General features: G+C 46.0%; 1 protein-coding gene across 1 annotated transcript in view; it reads left to right on the top strand.

Moving 5' to 3' along the window:
- adamtsl2 (ADAMTS-like 2) overlaps positions 1-25,970 on the top strand; it is a 203,765-nt gene that overhangs the window by 173,767 nt on the left and 4,028 nt on the right. The window contains exons 18-20 of the mRNA XM_068011827.1: positions 4,094-4,264; positions 5,772-5,948; positions 19,622-19,766. Coding sequence (XP_067867928.1) covers positions 4,094-4,264; positions 5,772-5,948; positions 19,622-19,766 — 493 coding nt within the window. The remainder of the gene's footprint in view (positions 1-4,093; positions 4,265-5,771; positions 5,949-19,621; positions 19,767-25,970) is intronic.

Here is a 25,970-nt window from a genome sequence, read left to right on the forward strand (position 1 = left end):
GCCGATTATCACCTACTGCTGATGAATCAGTACTCCATGTTGAACACCACTTGGAAGGAAGCACTGAGGGTGGCAAGGGTACAGAATGTACTCTGGGTGGAGGACTTCAATGTCCATCACCAAGAGTGGCTCAGTAGCACCACTACTGACCAAGCTAGCCGAGTCCTAAAGGACATAGCTGCTAGACTGGATCTGCGGCAGGTGGTGAGGGAGCCAACAAAAGGGGAAAACTTGACCTCGTTCTCGCCAATCTACCTGTCGCAGATGCATCTGTCCATGACAGTATTGGTAGGAGTGACCACCGCACAGTCCTTGTGGAGACAAAGTCCCGTCTTCACATTGAGGATACCCTCCACCATGTTGTGTGGCACTAACACCGTGCTAAATGAGATAGATTTCCAGCAACTCAAAACTGGGCATCCATGAGGTTTTGTGGGCTATTAGCAGCAGGAGAATTGTAATCAACCACAAGCTATAACCTCATGGCCCGGCATATCCCCCACTCTACAATTACCATCAAGCCAGGGGATCACCCTTGGTTCAATGAAGAGTGCAGGAGGGCATGCCAGGAACAGCACCAGGCATACCTAATAATGAGGTGTCAGCCTGGTGAAGCTACAACACTATGTGCATGCCAAACAGCGGAAACGTCATGCGACAGACAGAGCTAAGCGATCCCACATCCAGTTGTGAATGGTGGAGGACAATTAAACAACTAAAAGAAAGAGGAGGCTCCACAAATGCCCCATCCTCAAAGACAGGGGAAGCCCAGCACATCATTGCAAAAGGCAAGACTGGAGCATATGCAACCATCTTCAACCTGAAGTGTTGAGTGGATAATCCAACTCGGCCTCCTCCTAAGGTCCGCTGCATCACAGATGCCAGTCTTCAGCCATAGAGTCATAGAGTTATACAGCACAGAAACAGGCCCTTCAGCCCACCCTGTCCACGCCGGCCATCAAGCCTATCTATTCTAATCCTATTTTCCAGCACTTGGCCCGTAGCCTTGTATGCTATGGCGTTTCAAGTGCTCATCTAAATACTACTTAAATGTTGTGAGGGTTCCTGCCTCTACCACCCGTTCAGGCAGTGTGTTCCAGATTCCAGGCATCCTCTGGGTGAAAAAACTTTTCCTCAAATCCCCTCTAAACCTCCTGCCCCTTACCTTAAATCTATGCCCCCTGGTTATTGACACCTGTGCTAAGGGAAAAAGTTTCTTCCTATCTACCCTATATATGCCCCTCATAATTTTGTATACCCAATCAGGTCCCCCCGCAGCCTTCTCTGCTCTAAGGAAAACAGCCCTAACCTTTTCAGTCTCTCTTCATAGCTGAAATGCTCCAGCCCAGGCAACATTCTGGTGGATCTCCTCTGCACCCTCTCCAGTGCAATCACATCCTTCCTATAGTACGGTGCCCAGAACAGTACACAGTACTCCAGCTGTGGCCTAACTAGCGTTTTATACAGCTCCATCATAACCTGCCTGATCTTCTATTCTATGCCTCAGCTGATAAAGGCAAGTATCCCATATGCCTTCCTAACCACCTTATCTACTTGTGCTGCTGCCTTCAGTGATCTATGGACAAGTACACCAAGGTCCCTCTGACCTTCTGTACTTCCTAGGGTCCTGCCATCCATTGTATATTCCCTTGCCTTGTTAGTCCTCCCAAAATGTATCAATGCACACTTCTCAGGATTAAATTCCATTTGCCACTGCTCCGCCCATCTTACCAGCCCATCTATATCTTCCTGTAATCTAAGCCTTTCCTCCTCAGTATTTACGACACCACCAATTTTCGTGTCATCTGCGAGCTTACTTATCATGCCTCCTATAGTTCTTTACACAGAGGGTGGTGAGTGCCTGGAACTTGCTGCCGGGGGAGGTGGTGGAAGCAGGTACGATAGAGATGTTTAAGAGGCATCTTGACAAATACATGAATAGGATGGGAATAGAGGGATACGGTCCCCGGAAGTGCAGAAGGTTTTGATTTGGGCAGGCATCAAGATCGGCGCAGGCTTGGAGGGCCGAATGGCCTGTTCCTGTGCTGTACTGTTCTTTGTTCAGAGGTTAGGGCGTGTGCTCCAAGTAAGCATTCTGTAAAAAAACAGAGTATAGGGAACAAATTGAATGAATTGCAGGTTCAAATTCAACTTGGAGGCTATGACATAGTAGCCATTGTTGAGACGTGGCTGTAAGATGCTCAGGACTGGGAAGGAAATATACCAGGTTATAAAGTCTGCAGGAAAGATAGAGAAGTTGGTACAGGGGGAGGAGTATCCTTAATGATTAAGGGAGGAAATCACTTCAATGATAAGAGAGGATATAACGAGGGATAAACAGGCAGTGGAGCTTTTGTGGGTCAATTTACGAAATATAAAAGGATTTAAGGCTGTAGTAGGAATTGTAACCAGCACCCTTGGTAGCAGTTGTGAAGTGGTGAATTCTATAAATGCAGAGATTAGACAAGCATTTATCAAAGGCAGAGTGGTTTTAATGGGAGATTTTAACTTTCATATAGATTGGGATAAGCAGACTAGCACATGTCAGAAAGATGGTGAATTTCTTGAGTGTGTGTCCGGGATAGTTTTCTTCAGTAATATGTCCTGCAACCAGCAAGGGGACGTGCCATATTAGATTTAGTAATGAGTAATGAGCCAGATTTAGTTTACAGCCTAACGTGGATATTTATCTAATAGCTTTCATAATATGATTAAGTTCAGTGTAATGTTTGAAAGGGAAAAACACAAAATAGCTATTAAGAAACTAAATATAGGTAAGGCTGACTTTAATGCGTCGAGACAGAGACTGTCCACATTAAACTGGGCAAGTCTGTTAATGGGTTGAACAACAGAAGATCAGTGGGAGGTGTTCAAAAATAGTTTAATGTGATTTATACCTTTAAGGGTCGAAAGCTCTCTTTGTCAAAAAAGACTGATAACTAAAGGGACAGCATAAAACGAAAAGAAAAGGCATACATGACATCATCCGAAAGCACAATGTCAGGGGCAGCATGTAGATGAGAATAGGAGGGGGCCAAGGATAGATCCTTGGGGACACCAGAGGTATATTATTAGGTCCCTAATGCAAATTTAGGACTCATCTGGGTAAAGTCAAGTATCAGGTTGTGGTCCAGCCAAAGAGGAACCGATAAGTATTTTTATGGGACCAGGATGAGCAGGAGTACTCCGATAGCTTCCACAAAAATAACCTGGATGTCTCCTGAGAGGGGCCCACTCGTCCCAAGAAGGGACCAGCTCTCAAGAATGGATCCACTGCCGACCTATTTTTTTTCCAGGCCCAGAGACTGGCTGTGCCATACCATATTGCAGCAAACTGGAACCAATGGGCTGCCCTGGGGTGTTTATTTTCCACCTGCTGGTCTTACATTGAGTCCCAGGTCTTCTGTTGGCACAACAGGTGCTGAGAGGCACACTTTGCCTGCCACCTGGAGACCATAGTGGGATAAAATTTACACCATGACCCCTTATATGTTAAATTTAAAACCCTTTCATGGCCTTGGCCCACCCTAGCACCCAAACCTTGTTTCGACCAAAATCCCGCTGACCCTTAAATCCTCTAACTCTGGCTTTTTATGCATTTCCCCTCCCTTTTCTCTACCATTGGTTACAGAGCCTTAACCCTCCTTTCAGGAGTGCCCGCCCTAATCCCCTCCACTTCTCCACGTTGAAAGCCTTCTCAAAACTTAACCTGTTTACCAGGCTTTAGGTCATCCCTCTTATATCTTTCCTTCCGTGACGGAGTCTATTCCCCAATCCATTGTTGCTATCAAATGACTTGGGATGTTTTTAATAATAAAGATATCATGTAAATGCACATCGTTGTTTGGGAAATATATGACCAATAGCTATTAGCCTTTAATTGTTGGGTTTTATGATGTCTTCATTTACCCCTGGGCTTCCCTGTACAGTGGCTACCTACATACAGTACATCATGGTATTCACATTACCCTTTGTGTTAATTCTGAAATAACTACCTTTTATATTTGATTAGAAGAACTTGAATCACCATCCATCAGAATATTCTATGATCTGTTATATTGATGTTGCATTGATTTCTTTCCTGTACATTCAGTGCTCAGGGCCTTGTGGGCAAGGAAGAATGATAAGACATGTGTACTGCAAAAACTCAGAAGGCAGGGTAATGCCTGAATCCCAGTGCAACCCTCAATCAAAACCACATGCTATGCATCCCTGTGGAGCCAAAAATTGCCCTCCCCATTGGCTGGCCCAGGACTGGGAACGAGTGAGTAAAGAAATAACATTTTCACGGCAATTTTATATATAAACCATTATTGTATTCTGCATATATAAACAGCATTACATTTTAAATATGTATAAACTTTCATTGCATTCTATGGTGCACTCAACATGTTTAGCATTGTTAGGAAGCACTTTTGGATTTGTACCGACATTAGACTTTTGGAATGTAAATTGGGTGACTAAGACGAGAACTGACATCAAAGTGAAGTGGAGTGATAATGCCTCCCTCAAGAGTTTCACTCCCCTTTGCTCCAGTGTCAGGTAGAGCCCAGACTCCACATTCAGGCTGCATTTACATAAACAGCAGCATTCGTATGAAGCTGGACAGTTTCTCACCAGCACTACAATTATGGTGTGACTACACCCTTAAATGTATAAATCATTATTGCAATTTAAATATATATAAGCCACAGTATAATTTAATATTAAACCATCTTTTAGGGTAGATGACATGCACTGAGGGTGCATATTAGGAATTTGGGTGTTATGAACATTTTTTTAAATCTTTCATGGGATGTAGATGTAGCTGGCAAGGCAGGCATTTGTTGCCCATCCCAATTGCCCTTGATAACATTTAGTGAACCAGATGGGTTTTTATGATAATTGATGATTGTTTCATGGCACCATTACTGAGACTAGTTTTCAATTCCAGATATTTTTAATTAATTAATTGAATCTAAATTCCACCAGCTGCCATGGTGAGATTTGAACCTGTGTCCCCAAGACATTAGCCTGGATCTCTAGATTACTAGTCCAGTGACACTACCACTACACCACTGTCACCCCCCCTTAAGTAAACCTATAGCCCAGATGCTGTGAGATACTGGTAGATGGACACTTAATGCATTTGAAATTTCTCTCTCCGCTGTTTTATCAGTGGCTGTAAACTATTTATTTTAAAAGGGTTAATGCCTCTGCTACAATAGCAGAGGGAGGAATTTTAGGTGAGTATGTTGAGCATTTGCATGCCAGCACTCAGCGTATAATTTCAGGGACCATAAATCTTGAGTATAACATGGGTAATGTTTCTCCTTGTGTATTTGGAGAAATTCCCACATGGAGTGTAAAAGGTTATGAGGTATTTAAGAGCACTTGAGATTGGGTTCCGAACGCTCAAAGGCTTATTATAACTTTTCAAGGCAGCCAGCCAGATATGAACTTGGTAAAATCAATAGGATGTTCTGCCTATGCCAGCTTTCGAAGCAACTGTAACATGAATTATATGCACAGGCTATTTCATGGCATTATGTGGGGCTGGTTTTATTTGTTATATAACCTAGATGTGTTGATCACACTTGGACTGCATCAGGACATACAGTCTGCAACTGAGAAAGTGATGGTCAGTTTTACCAGTATTGGAGCTTTCCTAAGCAGTCTTGAGAATTGATAAATTAACTCCTTTTATTTATGCTGTCATTGGAGGTGTATTAAATTCAAGATTCCAGTAACGGCTTTAACTTGAAGGTGCTTATCTGGTCTACTTCCAACAGTGCAATACAACATGCGGCCGAGGGGTGAAAAGGAGAGTTGTTTTGTGTGTGGGAATCGTGAATGGAAAAGTTAAAATTCCCAATCCCGAGGAATGTGATGCAGCTCAGAAGTTGATTGAAGAAACGACGTGCTTTGAGCGGCCATGTTTCAAATGGTTTACTACTTCATGGTCTGAGGTAATACCATAAACTCAAAACCCAATGCAAATCAAAGTACTTCAGTCTGAATTGTTCCAGATAGCAGCTGTGATCAGATCAAAGGCAGGATTTCTTTAAAGCAGAAATTCCATAATCCGCTAGAGATGGATTTCAATTGCTTAATTAATGAATTATCAGCAAGTTAAAATGATTTTATATTTTTCAGTTTTCTTGATTTTCTGCCCATAATCCAAAGGTGGTTCTATAGAGGCTGCAGCTATCTGATGTCTTTCCCAAGTGAAGAAGCTTTATGTTTGAGTCAGTGAGCATTAGCAGATTATTTAACCATGAGGGCTTCACAGATGAGCCGGATCTAAACTCATCTAGCTATGTGAATTTTCCACCAAAGATTATTGGATAGAATTTAGAAGCCAGAACTTTTGCAAATTTCTCCTGTCTGGCCATGAAGTTCTGTGGATAATTGTAGCGCTTCTACTGGCACCCAAGCTTAGCTCAGCTAACCAACACAGATCAAACATGTGACCCTCCTGATCTCAATGAGATCATGAGTGCTTCATGGGACAGTTCCATAAGGTAACAATGGGAGGCTGAGAGCTGGAGGGGCCCCAGAAAATGATGTGGGTTGGGAATTTTGTTGCAACTCTCAACGTTCCCTGTGCAGCCAATCTGAGATGGTTGCTCGTGATCATGTATTCAGAACAGCCAAGAAGGTAGGGAAACCAAACTTAAGGATCTCCGTGTGTGTAATAGACATTTTTATAAAATCAAAGGAAATTTCAAAGAATATTTTTCGATAATATGGATAGTACTTTGAAGAGAAAGTACCCCATTAAAATTATTTTCCTTTTAAACATGTGTATTTTTTAATAAGCATTGGAACTCAAGTAGGGCACTCAGCCCCTCGAGCCTGTTCCACCATTCAAACAAATTGTGGATAATCTGTACCTCAATGATGTTCCTGCCTTTGATCCATATCCCTTGATACTCTGACCCAGCAAAAATCTGTAAACCTTAGTCTTAAAAATTTCAGCCTTTTGGAAATTTCCACTACCCTTTGTGTGAACAAGTGCTTTTTAATTTCACTGCTAAATGGCCAAGCTCTAATCTTACAATTAAGCCCTTTTGTGCTGGATTCCCCATGAGAGAAAATAGTTTCTCTGTATCTACTCTATGGAATCCTTTTATCATTTTAAACACCTTGATTAGATCACCCCTCAACCTTTTAAATGCAAAGCAATACATGTTAAGTTTATGCAACCTTTCCTCATAATTTAGCCCTTTAAGCACTAGTATAATTCTGGATAATCTGTCCTATACCCACTGAAATGCCAATATATCCTTCCTGAGGTGCAGTGCCCAAATTTGAATGCAGTACTGTAGATGGGGTCTGGCCAGAGCTCTTACAACTGAAACATAACTTCCACCTCTTTGTGTTGAAGGCTAACAATCCATTCGCCTTTTTGATTACTTCTGTACCTGTGCTCTTGTTTTTAGTAATTTATGTATCCCTTTGCTTCTCCACAGTTCCTAGCCGTTTGCTATTAAGAAAATATTCTTATTTGTCTTTCTTGGATCCAAAGTGGTTGGTCTCATACTTCTCACATTGACCTCCATCTGCCATAGTTTAACCCCCTTACTTAATCTGTTTATGTCTCTCAGTAACTTCTCATTCCTTATCTTAGGCAATTCACTGTGCCTCCTAACTTAGTATCATCTGCACAGTTAGATATTCAACTGTCTATATCATGAGGTGAAAGGGAGGGAGGAATTTAAAACAATTACAATCACCAGGGAAAGGGTACCACAAACACTCTTAAAACTAAAAGCTGACAAGACCCCAGGACCTGATGGCCTGCATCCTAGGGTCTTAAAAGAAGTAGCTGCTGAGATAGTAGATGCATTGGTTGTAATTTTCCAAAACTCCCTAGATTCTGGAAAGGTCCCATCCGATTGGAAAATAGCGAAGGAATCTCCTCGGGGGAATTTTATGCTGTCTGTCACAGCGGATTTGGTGGCAAGGGGGTGTAATATAATTAGGCGGGAGGGTTCCTGACGACAGGATATTTTAGAGGAATGAAGCCGGCGGAGGGTTTGTGGCATTCCAGGATTTCCCCAGCACGGTGGCGGATTGCAGCTTTGCATTCATTTAAATAACTTGAATACTCATTACTCTAAGCATAATTACAATTTATTCCTACCTGCCTGATTATGTGAACGGCAAGCGATATTCCCATGCCACCTGGTTCACAAATGTTTCAACGTAGAGTGCAACAGTCAAATTTTGCAGTTGAGTCTCAGACCTGTGCTCTTCTCTCTTCAACCCATCTGCTAAACTAATGCCAGCATTGGAATGGATGTTTGCCTCCAGGACAGTACTGCAATGGATGCTTACCTCCATGCCAGCATTGGAATGGATGTTTGCCTCCAGACTAGGCACCAGCAAAGGTGAATCATCTCAGGATGGTGCAATGGCACGGGCGGGGGCTACATGGAGGAGCAGGGGAGAGTAGTTGGGGAGGGAAGGGTGGGGTTGATCGGGTGAATGGAGGAACGGGGAGGGAAGGGTGGGGTTTATCGGGTGCATGGAGGAGTCGGGGAGGAAAGGGTGAGGGCGATCGGGTGCATGGAGGAGCAGGGGAGGGTGAAGTGGAGCACCAGGTTGTTGAATGATTAACGTTGATGGTGAAGATGCATTTTGTCGGCTGCTGGAGTGGTGGGTGGATTAGATCAATACTATGTGAAGATATCTGGCAAGGGCCTAAAGGTAGGGATGAGTGCTGTTAACATCGGGGAGCTGTGGGGCAAATTGAGGGTACTGGCTAGCAGAGGGAACGGTCACAGTCAATGGGGGCAAATGGATTCTGTAGGCGGGGTGGGGAGGTCAAGACTAATGGGTGGGCATTCGACAGCCTCCTACAGAGGGGAATGGGACTCAGCAACAATGGTTAGTTCAATGTGAGGAGGTTCAAGGGTAAGCGTCAGCATGTCGATATTAACAAGAGTAGGAACAGGGGCAGGGATAGTATGAATGCATTCAAGATTACACCACTCCTGCAGCCGACAAAATGCATCTTCACCATCAACGTTAATCATTCAACAACCTGGTGCTCCACTTCACCCTCCCCTGCTCCTCCATGCACCCGATCGCCCTCACCCTTTCCTCCCCGACTCCTCCATGGTTCAATGGTAACGGAGGGAAGGCTAATGGTAACATTGGGTAGATCAAGGGTGATGGGTTCAAGTTGGAAGGTTGCAGGGTGGGGAGACTTGCCTTGAATTCCACATGCACAATTTTCCCCAAAGATAATGGAAACTGCGTGGACACTCGAGGATTGCAAGGAGAGTGGGAGGAGGCAAACGACAGTGGGTGTGTCTTCTACCTGGCTGCAATTTAAAGGCAGACGTAAGGGAGCTGTTCATTTCCTCAATGTTTCAGCTCACTTGCTTATTTATTGTTCAGAAAAGCCACAGTGATATGGGTCTCATACACCCAATTTGTCTAGTACCACGGGAAGAAGAACAGAGAGAGACTAAGGAGGGGTCTTTTCCCTCAACTCATGATGCCTGAATGCCAACAACAAGCAGAACAGGAAGGTGAGGATGCTCCAAATAATAACATCAAGGAACGACCTTATCAAAGATGGGCACTGGCAGGTCATCGCATCCTCAGGACAAGGGCAAATTACCTTGAAATGTCAGAGAGGCAATGCCAGAGAGGCCTAAGGATGTCATGTGAAATGGTCACAGAAATTTGTAAGTTCCTGCAGCCACTCGGCTTTGGAGGGAATCCCATGCCATTTGCCCTCAAGGCGACTGCTGCACTCAATTTTTACTCCAGAAGCTCCTTCCAGGGATTCACTCTGCGACCCACAGTTGCATCAAAGAGGTGACTGATGCCCTTTTTCAATGTGCCAGTGATTTCATCTACTTACCTGTAGATGAGGACAGCCAGGCAGAAAGGTCTGCAGCCTTTAGCGCCATCGCTGCATTCCCTAGAGTGAAAGGGGTGATTGACTGTACTCATGTGGCCATTAGAGCTCCCTGGGACCAGCCTACTGGCTTTGTCAATCGCAAAGGCTTCCATTTTTAAGCGTACAGCTGGCTTGCAACCACAGGAGAAGAATCCTGCCTGTTTGCGCACATTTCCGAGGGAGCTTTCGTGACTCCTACGTTTTGAGGAACTCCCAGCTGCCAGCAGTTTCCGAAAAGTGTTCCCATTGGAGGAAGAGTTGAGACCCCAAGGGCACTGATTTAAGATGAATGGCAAAAGAAGCAACGACGACATGAAAAACTTTTTTACGCAGTGAGTGTTTAGGATCTGGAATGCACTGCCTGAGATCGTGGTGGAACCAGATTCAATCAGAGCTCTTAAAAGAGAATTGATAAGTACCTGAACAGGAAAAAATTTGCAGGGCTATAGGGAAAGAGTGGGGGACTGGGATTAGCTGATCTGCTCTTGCTGGGAGCCATAACCACTCTGATTCTGTGGAACCAGCCAAAGGGATTACCCACTTTGTACATGGTTGACACCAGTATATCATCCCTAAAGCACTGCTGAAAAGAGGTAAATGCTGCTCATGCATCCATCAGAGCCATCATTGAACACACCAATGGCATGCTGAAAATGCAATTCCGTTGCCTTAACCAGTCTGGAGGGGCTCTCCACAGAGGGTGTCACGAATAATCATTGTCTACAGTGTCTTGCACAACCTTGCAATTAGACGCAGCAATATTCTGCAAGCATAGGAACAGAACAGGAGGTATGCCAGTCCTCCCCAGATGAGGATGACCTTGAAGAGGGTGAGGAGGAGGACAGCAATGGCAATGATGCTGTCATCGATATGATGGCCATGGAGAGACATGCAAGGGACATCAGGGAGAACCTCATTTTTGCACGTTTCAGCCAAAAATAAGCCACATCAAGGAACATTGGGAGGAGAAACATAACGATTCCCCAAAGAAATTCCCTTTTACATAAGGCCTTATTAATGATAATTTTAATGAAACGTTGCTGCACTTTCATGTGATTGGCATCTGAAATCATCAGTGAGCTACAATGAATGCAACTACACACCACTGCAAGCAGCGTTATGACGTAGAAAACAAAAGTAAGGCATGACAGTATTGGAAAAAGTTATTAATCATCAATAGGAAAACAGCCATCATTGAAGAGTGAAGGCTCAAATTCCAATGAAATATGGACACTGGGCATTTCCTGAGCTGTTTTGCAAACATCATTGCGTTCCTGCCATAGGCCTCCAAAAATATTCTTTGTATCCATCTGTAACCAAGCAAAACATTACTGGGGGCTGGATTTCATTCTCCCCCAGGCATCTGGTTCCATTGCAGGGGTGATGGGGGGGTCCCTGAAGATGCATCCGGGAGAGGGCCATCACGCAACCTGACGCCGGGAGGGCCTGGCCCGATACTACCGGCAGCGGCAAGGCCTCGTGGCAGCCCGCCCCCTCCCCCCTCCCTCCCCACCACCACTCAGCGACAGGAACCAAATTTGAATATTTAAATACATTAAAATGAATGAATTATTGATGCTCACATCGCTGCCTCATGTCTTGCTGCGATCTTCGGCCCAGTAGCCAGCACTCCCGTGCCTTCAGATCCCCATCTGGGGAAACGAGGCGCCACACTGGTGGGGAGGGGGGAGGAGGTAAGTTATCAGTGCGGGAGGGGGGGAATGGGGTCACATTAACGTCATGAGTGTAGGGGATGGTGGAAGGGTTGGAGTTTAAAGTTTGTGCATTTTGTGGGGGGCGTAGGCCAGATAGACAAGTTTAGTATTTTTGGCGGGGGGAAGGGCAAATAATTAATTTAATTGTTATTGGGGGGGTGGGAGAGGGGCAGAAGAAATGTCTTTATTTTTATTAACTTTACCTTGAAATATTTAAATTGCACAGTAGGGCTGACAGCCCTTTAGATTTGGCGTCAGCGCCTGCGTACAGGCAGCTGCGCCATTGCCGGGGATGGATAGCCCACCCCCTCCACAGGATTGGGTGGGCGGGCCGCCCCGGCTATTTAAGTGAACCGCCGAATGGAAGATTGCCCCGGCTCCATGACATGTAAGCCGCCGTTTTTCTCGCCTGCCGTCTGGGCACAGAAAATTCAGCCCTGAGAGTGGATCAAATTTTGCATGAAATAAAAATGTTTTAGTAAATCTTTTCAATCGTCACAATTTGTACAGCACCCATGCCACTTTCGTGATCAAAACTCTTTCAATTTCCTTTTTCTCCCACTACGTCTAGGTGCTACCCCAACATTAGCAGCTGATGTGGAGGCAGTCTGCTTAGTGTGCTGCCCCGTTGCTGTGGATGATTGTAGCGGGCGTCCTCTGGAGGAACAGGGCCTTGATGGTTCCATCCTACTGGGGGGCTGCAACAATGGTGCTTGAGTATCTCCCATATGCTGGAGGTAAGAGGGTCAATGTCAGGAGGAAGGACGAGATGCCGCTTACACTGGGGGTGTTCTGACAGGAAGGCCCCGGGGCAGCTGGCACATGCTCCTGCTCCATCTGTGTGCACGATGGAACCTGCCTGTCTCCCTGAGGGGAAGGAGCACCTTGAGGGAGGTCCGGGTTCCTCATCTCACCTCTTGCTTAAACTGCTGCATGGAGCCAACAGCAAAAGCGATGGAGTACACGTCAGATCGCATATAGCTCAAGTGCTGAACCAGACTCTCCACAGAGCTCGCCAGACTCTCAGGAAGCCATACATTCACATGCCTGGGGCATGGCAGGCATCATGGCTTACATGTACTCCTCCATGGTACACTCAAAGCCATGCATGACCTCAGGCATCTCTGACATATTTTCCACATGGATTTGCTGCACATTTAGCAGACTTCTCGTAGCAACAAATAGAGGATCATCATGAGGGTAGGGCTGAGCAGGGGCCTGGACCCCAGCAGTCCTCCGATTGTCAAGGGAACTGGCTGGCACATGCTCTGTCAGCTGCTGGGATATGTCTGTGTCGTGCACACCAGCTTGTGACCCAGATTCTAATCTTAAAACCCTTGTGGCCCTTGTGGATGTATCTTCACTGGCGGAGGTGGAAGAAGTGTTAGGTGACAGTGCACCCTCTGGGGCATTGACTTCTTTTTCCTCCCCAGAGGAGGATTTTTGGGTCACGTGGCGTTCTGTGACTTGAGTGCAGGCAGCTGCAATGGAGACACAAACAGAGGCACTTTAAGCATGAGTTCACACAATTTCCTTCAGTTTCCACACATGGCTGCAAGAGCAGAGATGGCTCTTCGTCTTTATGCCTTGTGCCTCCTGCCTCACCATCTCCGCTCACCCTGCCTCCCTTCTCTCTTGGAATCTCAGACGCCTCCTCCTCAACTGTGGTCAGCAGCCTTATGTCGGGGACCCCTGCTCCCATCTGAGCACGCTCACATTGGTTGTGGTTTTGTTTATCCTGCAGCAGACAGTGCAGATTTAATGATATGGCAAATGATGCATCACAACCATTGCATACATGTATCAACATCATTCATTCTGCATTGGCTTTCGTATGGCACATCCAACCACATAAACAATGCTAATCTTCATCTTGGCACAACATTATTTAGTGAATAGCACCAATCTGCTCAAGCAGTCCACTGCATTCCTTGCATTCCCTCTGCCTTAAAGACACAGAGTATGGAAGAAAATAGTGGAACTGCGTCGCCAGGACCACTTACCCTCACTGATCGAAGCAAGTCATTGATGCGCTTGCAGCCCTGCACCCATGTTCTACAAGTGACCCCACAGTTCGAGACCTCCTCCGCTACCTCTATCCAGGCTGCCTTGGTGAAGCGGGAGGGTCTTCGCACTCCATCTGCAGGGAAGAGGACCTCCTACCTTTCCCTGATGGCCTGGAAGAGAACCTGCAGGAAGGCATCATTGAACCGTTGGACGGGATGCAGCCTGCTGGCTGCCATTTGATTCGCTTTGGCTTTCGGGAAAATAATTAATATGAATTGGTGGTGACTTCCACAAAATAAGGGAGGCAATAACATGTTGATTTAAGTAAAAGCTTCAATTTAAGTTAGTCTGAAGATACTTATATGAAAAGAAGGCTGCTGACCCTTGAGGCTGCAAGCACCGAATGTTTTATATCTGTGGCAATCATGGTAGTTGGGGTAATGATGGCGGGTTCCACCAATGAAAGGCTGCCCCCGCCGCATGATCCACATGTCCCTGTGCCTGTCACTGCATGGCTACTTTAAATACAAAATCACAAGGGAAACTGGATTTGTGGCGGAAGTGGAAGTTGCAACAACTTTTGGTCCCACTGTCGGGAACGCTGTGGCAGTCATAAGATTCCACCCCTCTATTCAAGAAAGGAGGGAGAGAGAAAGCAGGAAACTACAGGCCAGTTAACCTAACATCTGTCATAAGGAACATGCTAGAATTTATTATTAAGGAGGTTATAGCAGGGCACTTTGAAACTCTAAATGCGATCAGGCAGAGTCAACATGGCTTTGTGAAAGGGAAGTCATTTTGACTAATTTACTAGAGTTCTTTGAGGAAGCAACAAGCAGTGTGGATAAAGGGGGAATCTGTAGCTATGGTGTACTTAGATTTCCAAAAGGTATTGATAAGGTGCCACATCAAAGGTTACAACATAAAATAAGAGCTCGTGGTGTTCTTTGGCCTCCTTATCTCGAGAGACAATGGGTAAGCGCCTGGAGGTGGTCAGTGGTGTGTGGAGCAGTGCCTGGAGTGGCTATAAAGGCCAATTCTAGAGTGACAGGCTCTTCCACAGGTGCTGCAGAAAAATTTGTTTGTCGGGGCTGTTACACAGTTGGCTCTCCCCTTGCGCCTCTGTCTTTTTTCCTGCCAACTGCTAAGTCTCTTCGACTCGCCACACTTTAGCCCCGCCTTTATGGCTGCCCGCCAGCTCTGGCGAACGCTGGCAACTGACTCCCACGACTTGTGATCAATGTCACAGGACTTCATGTCGCGTTTGCAGACGTCTTTAAAGCAGAGACATGGACGGCCGGTGGGTCTGATACCAGTGGCAAGCTCGCTGTACAATGTGTCTTTGGGGATCCTGCCATCTTCCATGCGGCTCACATGGCCAAGCCATCTCAAGCGCCGCTGACTCAGTAGTGTGCATAAGCTGGGGATGTTGGCCACCTTGAGGACTTCTGTGTTGGAGATACGGTCCTGCCACCTGATGCCAAGTATTCTCCGGAGGCAGCGAAGATGGAATGAATTGAGACGTCGCTCTTGGCTGACATACATTGTCCAGGCCTCGCTGCCATCGAGCAAGGTACTGAGGACACAGGCTTGATACACTCGGACTTTTGTGTTCCGTGTCAGTGCGCCATTTTTCCACACTCTCTTGGCCAGTCTGGACATAGCAGTGGAAGCCTTTCCCATGCGCTTGTTGATTTCTGCATCTAGAGACAGGTTACTGGTGATAGTTGAGCCTAGGTAGGTGAACTCTTGAACCACTTCCAGAGCGTGGTCGCCAATATTGATGGATGGAGCATTTCTGACGTCCTGTCCCATGATGTTCGTTTTCTTGAGGCTGATGGTTAGGCCAAATTCATTGCAGGCAGCCGCAAACCTGTCGATGAGACTCTGCGGGCACTCTTCAGTGTGAGATGTTAAAGCAGCATCGTCAGCAAAGAGGAGTTCCCTGATGAGGACTTTCCGTAATGGGTAACATATTAGCATGGATAGAGGGTTGGTTAGTTAACAGGAAGCAGAGCGTAGGGCTAAATGGGGCATTTTCCGGTTGCCAAGCTGTAACTAGTGGAGTGCCACAGGGATCAGTGCTGGGGCCTCAACTATTTACAATCTATATCAATAAACTTGGATGAAGGGACTGAAGGTATGGTTGCTAAATTTGCTGATGACACAAAGCAAGGTAGAAGAGTAAGTTGTGAAGAGGACAGAAGAGTCTGCAAAGGGATATAGATAGATTAAGTGAGTGTGCAAATATTTGACAGATGGAGTATAATGTGGGAAAATGTGACCTTGTCCACTTTGGCAGGAACAATAGAAAAGCAGTATATTATTTAAATGGAGAGAGATTACAGAACTCTGCAGTACAGAGGGATCTGGGTGTCCTGGTACGCGATTCACAAAAAGTTAGTATGCAGGTACATACAGTAAGTGATTAGGAATGCAATTGGAATGTTGTTGTTTATTGTAAGGAGAATGGAATATAAAAGTAGGGAAGTTTTGCTACAGTTGAACAGGGCATTGGTGAGACCATATCTGGAGTACTGTGTACAGTTTTGGTCTACTTACTTAAGAAACGATATAATTGCATTAGAAGTAGTTCAGAGAAGGTTCACTCAACTGATTCCTGGGATGAAAGGGTTATCTTATGAGGAAAGGTTGGGCCTATACCCATAAAAGAATGAGGGGTGATCTTATTGAAACATCTCAGATCTTGAGGGGACTTGACAGGGTGGATAATAAAAGGATGTTTCCTCTTCTGGGAGAGACTAGAACTAGGGGACACAGTTTAAAAATAAGGGATTGCCCATTTAAGATGGCAATCAGGAGAAATTTTTTCTCACAGTGGGTTGTTAGTGTGTGGAATTCTTTTCCCCAGAGAGCAATGGAGGCTGGGTCATTGAATATTTTTAAGGCTGTGTTAGATAGATTCTTGATTGATAAGGGAGTCAAAGGTTATAACGGGTAGACAGGAAAGTAGAGTTGAGGCCACAATCAGATCAGCAATGATCTTATCAAATGGCAGAGCAGGCTCGAGAGGTCGAAGGGCCTACTCCTGCTCCTAGTCATCCAAGTTATTGATATATATAGTGAAAAGCTGAGGCCCAGTACAGATCCCTGGGAACATCACTTGCCACATTCTGCCAAACATTTCCTTTATCCTTGCTTTCAGTCTTCCACCTCCCTACCAATTGTCAACCCAAGTCCTAAGTTTACCTCTAATTTATTTTTGCTAATCATTTCTTGTGCTGAGCCTATCAGATGCCTTCTGGAAGTCCATATAGACACTCCACCAAGTCAGTGACTTGCTCACAAAATTTAACCAGATTTATTCAGACGTAACCGACCCTATACAAATCTGTGCTGACTCTTGGGGCTGAATATTCTTCATGGAGGCAGGAAATGGGAGCGGGGTTTATTTTCAGGTCAGAAATCTACCTCCAGTGGGCAACAGATTAAAGTTAAGATTTTCATGTGGGTAAGCCCTTAATTTGTATGGAGATGGGTTTCCTGTCCAATTAGAGTTAGTGGGGGTGGGAACGGAGGCAGGTCAGTTATGTGTGGGACTGATTTAGACTCCCCACAGCAGCCATCACTAAGCTTCTCGGTTGTCCTGATGGAGAAATCTGTTGATTGTGCAAAAACTTTCCATAGAAAACCAGCCGGAAGCGATATGTCACAGGAGAGCCAGAGGCCTGACACTTGGGGCAGGGCTGCCCCTCGCTTCATCAGTGCTGACCTGGATGTAATGCTGGAGGCCATGAGAGAGAGGAGGAGGTCCTCTTCCTAGAGGGTGACAGGAGGAGGCCACCTCGCTGTCCAGCAGGGACACCTCTCTGTTCAACATCATCTCCCTCTGTCTTCTCTTCCTCCTCCTTTCTCACCTCCTACTCCTCTTACAATCAGCTGTCCAGGGGCCTCACCGTCATCAAGATCCAGACCTCACTGGAGGGCCATGTAATGGAGACCGCCACAATGACCGAGACCATTGCGGGAGGGTATTAGCTGACGCCATCCAAACGGTCCAGGCACCGGAATCACATCTTCAGAAGCCCATTGGCCTAACAGTGGTTGTCCTACTGAACAGGTGGCATTGGTTGTATCGTCTCTGTGCCTCTCTTTGGGGCTCCTGTAGAGGGGTGAGTAGCCATCTCTTCCAGGGATATCCTTTGTCACCAAGGATCCATCCACAGACTTTGGGGGCTGGAGTGAAGATCTGAGGCAGTCTAGACTGCTGGATGATGAAGGAGACATGGCAGCCTTGTCCCCTGCTCTTCTGCCCTCGTGATGTCCGGGGGTTGTGGGGGTTGGAATGAGTGATGAGCCATTCAGTGTCCGAGCACTGAGTGCCCACTCTCCCTGCCATCTGCGCTGTGCCAAGGGCACCTCCTTATCAAATGCCAGTCCCCCTTTGTCCTACTGGCACTTCCTGAACCCCATGCACCCCTTTCAAAATTCCACCCTCTCCATCCAACAAGCTCTGGACAAGCTTTTTAAATTCTTTCATTGACTTCAATGGGAGGAGAGCAGGATCCCTGTCCCGCCTTCCCCCTGCAGTGGTTAACATTGTCGGCACCGGCAACCGCATCCTGAAACTGACACGCCAGCCCGCGCCAGTAATTTCAAGCTATGAGCGGGCGGGAAAGTGGAATTGAAGCCTAAGATCAGCCATGATCATATTGAATGGTAGAGCAGGCTCGATGAGCCGTATGGCCTACTCCTACTCCTATTTCTTGTGTTTTTGTGACTCCCACTGCCCTACCGATATAACCAACCCCATTAAGTACCCAGGCCACACTTCCTAAATCTGGAGACTTTTGGAAAATTATGATTAATACATCTGTAATTTCCCCACCTGCTTCTTTCAATACTCGAGGGTGGAAATCATTCGGTCCAATTTTTGACTATTTTAAGTCCCATTATTTTCTCTATAACAATTATTTTAGTTCTATTAAATGCAGTAAGGTCCTTTCCAAGATACATTTTTAAAATTCCTTGTACCACTGGTATTTCAATCACTCCCACGTCATTTCTGCTACATTCTTCCCTGATATCCATATTTATAAATTCCCTCACTATATCGCTATTGTTAGGAAGTCTGTAGACATCTCCCACCAGACACTTGCAACTTTTACTGTTCCTTAATTCGACCCATACTGTTGCCACTGCCTGTTCACTGACTGAATTCTTTTCTTTCCACTGCCGTTATTGTGAGCTGAAATGTCCCAGCCCATTGGAGATGGGTTAGGAGGCGTGAGGGCTGGCAATATGGCAGGGAAAGGCGTGGGAGGAGAGCCTGATGTCTTCCTGCCGCCATGGCGTATTGCCACCGGTGGGACCCTTAGTGGCATGGCCACCCGCAAGGCGGCCAATTGAGACAATTGATTGGTCAATTAAAGGCCACCTCCCACTCCCGCAGGCATTTTGCCCGCATTAGGAGTGCTCACCGCTGCCTGGCAGCCTCCCAGCAGGTTCCTGGTTGGGGGCCTCCTTAATGGGCGCTCTATGGCTCATGGAGGGACCTCCCCAGTGGCAGTGGCTGTCCCTGGGCCTAGGGAAATGCCATCTGAACAACCACCCACCCCTCCAACTGATTGCCGGGGCCTGCTAAAATAACTTCACCCAAAAAACCTCACCTCCCTTCAAGGGCGCCCAACCATTGAGGCGCCCTCTCCCTGGTGATGCAGCCTCAGCACTGGCCAATGCTTGCAGTAGCGTTGCTGAACTGCTGACCCTCTGGGCTGTCAGCTGTTGGGGGCGAGCTGCCATCCTCAACTGGTCGGCAGTCCTGGAAGCGGCCCAGGCAACAGGACATCAAGGTCCCCTGAAAAATACAGCCCTGTGTCTTTTATTAACATGGCTACTCTTCCATTTTTCTTCATTTCCCTGTCTATAATTACCTGCTAATTAAGTGTACATAAGTATATTAATATGTAATTTTTTTTTAATATCTTTTTTTATTCCACTGAATTTAATAAAATATCTTTTTGTCACCTTTATCCAGTGCACTAAAACCTGTGGCGTTGGCATAAGAATGCGAGACGTGAAATGTTATCAGGGAAAAGAAATTGTCCGAGGATGTGACCCTCTCTTGAAACCTGTCACAAAGCAAAGCTGTGATCTCCAGGCCTGTCCTACCCAACCGCCAGGTAATAGTGAGTGCGTTACATTCCATTGTGTTGTGCATTTGATGAAAGACAAAACCTGACATCTTTCCATGCTCTGTTAATTACATAAATTCATTTGCCAAATACGCTTACACTTAGAATTGTGTCCCAAACTTTTCCATTTACTGAAAATTAAATTTGCCCCATATCTGAAATCTGCATTAAAACAAACATGAATTCAATTGAAATGAATGGAAGATGAGAAGTGTAGACTTTCGAGGACAAATCTGGAAATAAAAAGCTGATGTCGTTCAAAGTGGCAATGAAATTGTTGGATTTTTGTAACAACCCAACTAGTTCACTAATGTCCTTTGGGGAAGGAAATCTGCAATCCTACCCGGTCTAGTCTATATGTGGCCCACACATGGTTGACTCTTAAGTACCCTCTGAAGTGGCTTAGCAAGCCACTGACTGATATCTTACTACTAGCATTGTGGGAGCACCTTCACCACACAGACTGCAGCAATTCCAAAGGCCCAGTACCAGGGATAGACAAAAAATGCCAGGCTTGGCAGTGATGCTCTACTATTCCAAGAATGAGGTAAAAGCACCTTTTTCGGGTCCCACTGGGGGCAGGATGGAGGCAGACTGGGGTTGAAAATATTAGCGCCAGCCAGTGTGCCGGTTTCCCAATGCTGTTCATGGTGCCAACCATATTCACCAGGGTGAGTGGAGGGTGGCCCCGTGATCGTGCCCGATCCATGATTAAGGCCTATTAAACTGGTTAAAGATCTTGTTAGCAGGGGATGTTGTGATTCTCACGGAGGTGCATAGGCTGCATACGCTTTCTGGGGCAAGCCAGCTGAATGAAGGCAAGCACATTGTGGAGAGCCAGTCATGGCTGCCCCTGGGAATTAGCTTGGCCTCATAAAAGAGTGAACAGTGCAGTGGGGGACTCTCCTGTTGGAAGACAGGAGACATCAGGTCAGCACAGGTGGAGGGGAGAGTGGGCAGTAAGCACCCAGGCACTACAGGGGGTTGTCACCCTCCTGGCATCATGGCAGCTTAAGAACAGGGACATGGTTGCCAGGCACAATTGGGAGGCCACCTGAGCACAAGGAAGGCTGCAGGTGGCAATGGGGCACAACTCTCAAATTTTGGGTCCAGAAGCGATGAGGAGCAACACCCTCTGCAGAAAAGCTGGAGTGGCAGGTATCAGGTGGGCAGAGGAGAGGTATGAGGGGCAGGAAGGTCACGGAAGTCATCCCCTCAGCATAGGATCAAAGGTGGAGCTACCTGGAGATGACAGAGACTCAGTACCACAGGAGACTGCGATGGTCACAGGCATCTGTGCCCTCGTCATCGAAGACCTCACACCTGGTCTGGATGCATCCCAGATTGCTAAAGGAAGTGGGAGTAGAGCTAGTGAAAGGGCTTGCCATAATCTTCCAATCTTCTTAGACACGAGAGAGGTGCCTCAGGTTTGGAGAGTGGCAAATGGGTATAAGGACATTCCTAGTAACTACAGGCAAGTCAGTTTAACATCAGTGATGGGTATGGTTTTAGAAACAATGATCAGGGAAGAAAAGATTAGAGCTAATTAAGGGGAGGCAGCACAGTTTTGTAAAAGGCAGATCATGCTTGACTAATTTGATTTTTGGTGAAGTAATAGAGAAGGTTGATGAAGGGAATGTAATGGATGTTGTCTATATCAGTTTTAAGAAAGTGTTTGTCAAAGTAGCACATAAAATGCTGGTTAACAAAATTGAGGCCCATGGGACAGGAGGATCAGTATCAGCTTGGATAAAAGATTCGTTTGAGGACAGAAAACAGCGACTAGTTGTAAATGTTTTTTTTCCAACTGGAGGATGGTCGACAGTGGTGTTCCCCAAGGGTCAGTGCTAGGGTATATATAAATGACTTGATATTGGAATACAGAGTAAAATTACAAAATTTGCCAATTATACCAAACAATGGAGGTGTGGTAGACAATGAGGATGATACCATTCGACTGTAACAGGACATAGGCTAGCTGAATGGGCAGACAAGTGGCAATGAATTTAATACAGAGAAGTGAGAGCTGATGCATGTTGACAGAAGGGATAGGGAGAGGCAATATAGACTAAATAACACAGTTCTAAAGAGTGTACAGGGACAGAGGGACCTGGGGGTGCATGTGCAGAGATCTTTGAAGGTGGCAGGACATATTGAGAGAGCAGTTAGCAAAACATATATGATCTTGGGCTTCTTAAATAGAGGTATTGAGTACAAAAGCAGGGAAGTAATGTTGAACCTTTATAAAGCTCTGGTTAGGCCACAACTAGAATATTTTGTGAAGTTCTTGTCACCATCCTTTAGGATGGATGTGAGGGAACAGAGGACATTACAGAATGGTTCCAGGGATGAGGGAGTTTAGCTGCAAGGTTATCTTGGAGAAGCTGGGGTTGCTCTCCTTGGAGCAAAGGAGATTAAGGGGAGATTTGATAGTGTATAATATGACAGGTTTAGATAAGGTAGACAAAGAAAACCTGTTCACATTTGCTGATGGTACAAGGACTAGGGGACACAAATTTAAGGTTTTGGGCAAGAGATGCATGAGGGATGCGAGGAAGAACATTTTTACACAGTGAGATATAATGATCTAGAACTCACTGTCTATGAGGGTGGTGAAAACAGAGACAAGGAATGATTTCGAAAGGAAATTGGATGGGCACTTGAGGGAAATAAACTTCCAGAGTTAGAGTGGGGGAGTGGGACTGACTGGATTGCTCTACAGAGAGCAAGGACATGCACTCGATCTATTCACAAGAACCCCCAGCTCCCTATTGTTCCTCACACTGTTTAGGACTGTGCCATTGGCTGAATTTTGTTCTGGAGACGGGGTTCCTGGCAGTGGACCGTAAGTTTGGGGGAGACCTCGCCTAAGCCCTTTGTGCGACCCCTGGTGTTATTCCATGGCGGGCAGGCAATTAAATGCCCGCCATCAGGGATGCCATTAAGGGATGAGCTTCCATCTCCAGAGCTGCCAGCCATTTGGAAGGCCGCAAGCTCTGCAGTACCAGTAGTGCCACTGGGTAAGAGGGGTCTGGGTCGCTGGGGCGATTCGGGGGTGGGGGGGTGGCGGTGCTTGCCAGGGACCCTGGATTGCCCCCAAAGGAGGGACCCGCCCCTTGACCCTGCTAGGAGACCACCAGGTTTTACCTGGTGGTGTCTCCCTATGGTGGCGGGCCATTCCAACCTCTATAAAATTAAGGCGGAGGTGGGAAGAAGCCCTGAAGAGGCCATTAATTGGCTACTTAAGGGCTTCAATTGGCTTGAGCAGGAAGGCATCGGGAAGATGACAGGCACTCCACCCCCGACTTCCAATGCAATTTTATGGGTCACCCCCACCTCCGTTCCCATCCTTAGGTGGCCCATAAAATTCAGCCCATTATGTCCATATTGCCTCCCCCATCCCTTCTTCCATCACCTCACACTTCTCTGTCCTTAAGCCAATTTTTTAACTAAGCTGACACTGACCCTCCTATTCCATGATCCTCAATTTTGTTCAGCAGCCTTCTATGTAGTACTTTGTCAAACACTTGCTTAAAATCTGTATAAACAACATCCATTGCATTCCCTTTGTCAAACCTTCTCTGTTACTTCATCAAAAAATTCTTCTAGATTAGTCAACCACGATCTGCCTTTTGCAAATCCGTGCTGGCTCTCCTTAATTAACTCAAACTTCTCCAAGTGCCTGTTGATTTTTTTTTCCATGATCATTGTTTCTAAAACCACTGATGTTAAACTGACTGGCTTGCAGTTGCTAGGAATGTCCTTACACCCATTCTTGAATAAGGGTGTCACATTCGCCACTCTCCAGTCCTCTTGCACCTCCTTCGTATCTAGGGAAGATTGAAAGATTATGGCAAGCCCTTCTGCTAGCTCCACTGCCACTTTCTTTAGCAACCTGGGATGCAAGCCATCCAGATGAGGTGTGAGGTCTTCAGCGATGAGGGCACAGATGTCTGTGACCATCTGCTTGGGATGCAAGCCATTTGGTGACTTATCCACTCTAAGCATAGTCAGTCTTTCCAGTACATCTTACCTATTAATTTTCACCCCATCCATTACCCCTAACATCTCTGCTTCTACTGATATTTTGTCAGCATCCTCTTCCTTGGCAAACACTGATGCAATAAGTATTATAGCCTTTGTCCCTAATGGGATGCACCGTACCTCTTCCTACCTGCTACTATTTACGTGCTGGTAGAAGATTTTTGGGTTCCTTTTTATGTCACCTACCATTCTATTCTCATATTCTCCCTTTGATGTTTCTGAAAGATGTGTTAAGTGTGTATCCTTACAACAGAGAAGGCTAAGAGGAGATTTAATAGAGGTGTTTAAATCATGAAGGGTTTAGATAGTGTAAATAGAGTCATGTGGCATAGAAACAGGCCCTTCGGCCCACCGCGTCCATGCCGACCATAATACCTATCTATACTAATCCCACCTGCCTGCATTAATTCCATATTCCTCTATGCCTTGCTCATTCAAGTACCTGTTCAGATGCCTCTTAAATGTTGCTTTCCAAACCAGGCAACGTCCTTGTGAATCTTTTCTGCACCCTCTCTAGCTTAATCACGTTTTTCCTGTAGTGCAGCAACCAGAACTGCACACAGTACCCCAAGTGTGGCCCAACCAACGTTATGTGCAACTGTGACATGACGTCCCAACTCTTGTACTCAATGCCTCGGCTGATGAAGGCAAGCATGCCATACGCTTTCTTCACCACCCTGTCTCCCTGTGTTGCCACTTTCAGGGAACTATGTACTTGCACTCCAAGGTCTCTCTGCTCAACAACACTCCCCAGGGCCCTGCCATTCACTGTATATGTCCTGCCCTGGTTTAACTTCCCAAAATGCATCACTTCACACTTGTCTGCGTTAAATTCCATTTGCCAATCCCTTGCCCACTTTCCCAGTTGATTTATATCCTGTTGTAACCTTAGACAACCTTCTTCACTGTCCACTATACCACCAATTTTGGTGTCATCTGCAAACTTACTAATCATGCCCCCTACATTCACATCCAAGTCATTAATATATATGACAAACAACAGAGGGCCCAGCACCGATCTCTGTGGCACACCAGTGGTCACCGGCCTCCAATCTGAAAACAACCCTCCACTACCGCCCTCTGCCTCCTATCACCAAGCCAATTTTGTATCCAATTGGCTAGCTCAAAATAAAGAGTAACTTTTTCTGATGGCTGAAGAGTCAATAACCAGAGGGGACAGATTTAAGGTGATTGGCAAAAGAACCAAAGGCGACATGAAGTAAAGATTTTTTATGCAGTGAGTGATTAGGTTTTGGAATGCACTGTTTGATAGGATGCTGGAAACAGATTCAATAGTACTCTTCAAAAAAGAATTGAATAAGTACTTGAAGGAGAAAAAATTGCAGGAATACAGGGAAAGAGTGAGAGAGTGCGACTAACTGGGTTCCTCTTCAAAAGAGCTGGTACAGTGGTACAGACTCAATGGGCCTAATAGCCTCTCTCTCTTGTACTGTTCTATGATTCTATAGAAATACAAGTCTTTCTTCTTTAGATATACTTATATCAATCTAGGCACCAGCACTCCAATCCACCTGTAATGTCCCCCAATATCCAGCCAGGAACTATCATCCCTGTATCAAGCCAAGGATTTTTTTAGTTTAGTTTAGTTTAGAGATACAGCACTGAAACAGGCCCTTCGGCCCACCAAGTCTGTGCCGACCATCAACCACCCATTTATACTAATCCTAAACTTTCCCATATTCCTTCCACACCCCCACCTGTCCCTATATTTCCCTACCACCTACCTATACTAGGGGCAATTGCTAATGGCCAATTTACCTATCAACCTGCAAGTCTTTGGCATATGGGAGGAAACCGGAGCACCCGGAGGAAACCCACGCAGACACAGGGAGAACTTGCAAACTCCACACAGGCAGTACCCAGAATTGAACCCAGGTCGCTGGAGCTGTGAGGCTGCGGTGCTAACCACTGCGCCACCTTTATATCCATCAAGGCTGTGTCCAGTCAGGTACTGTCATCCAACAGCCACACAAGTGCCAGGCAATGACCATCTCCAACAAAAGAGAATCCAACCATCTCCCCTTTACATTCAATGGCATTACCATCGCTGAATCCCCCACTATCCACATCCTAGGGGTTACCATTGACCAGAAACTGAACTGGAGTGGCCATATAAATACCGTGGCT

Source organism: Heterodontus francisci, chromosome 32, assembly GCF_036365525.1.
Source record: "Heterodontus francisci isolate sHetFra1 chromosome 32, sHetFra1.hap1, whole genome shotgun sequence".
In the NCBI taxonomy this organism is placed as follows: Eukaryota; Metazoa; Chordata; class Chondrichthyes; order Heterodontiformes; family Heterodontidae; genus Heterodontus; species Heterodontus francisci.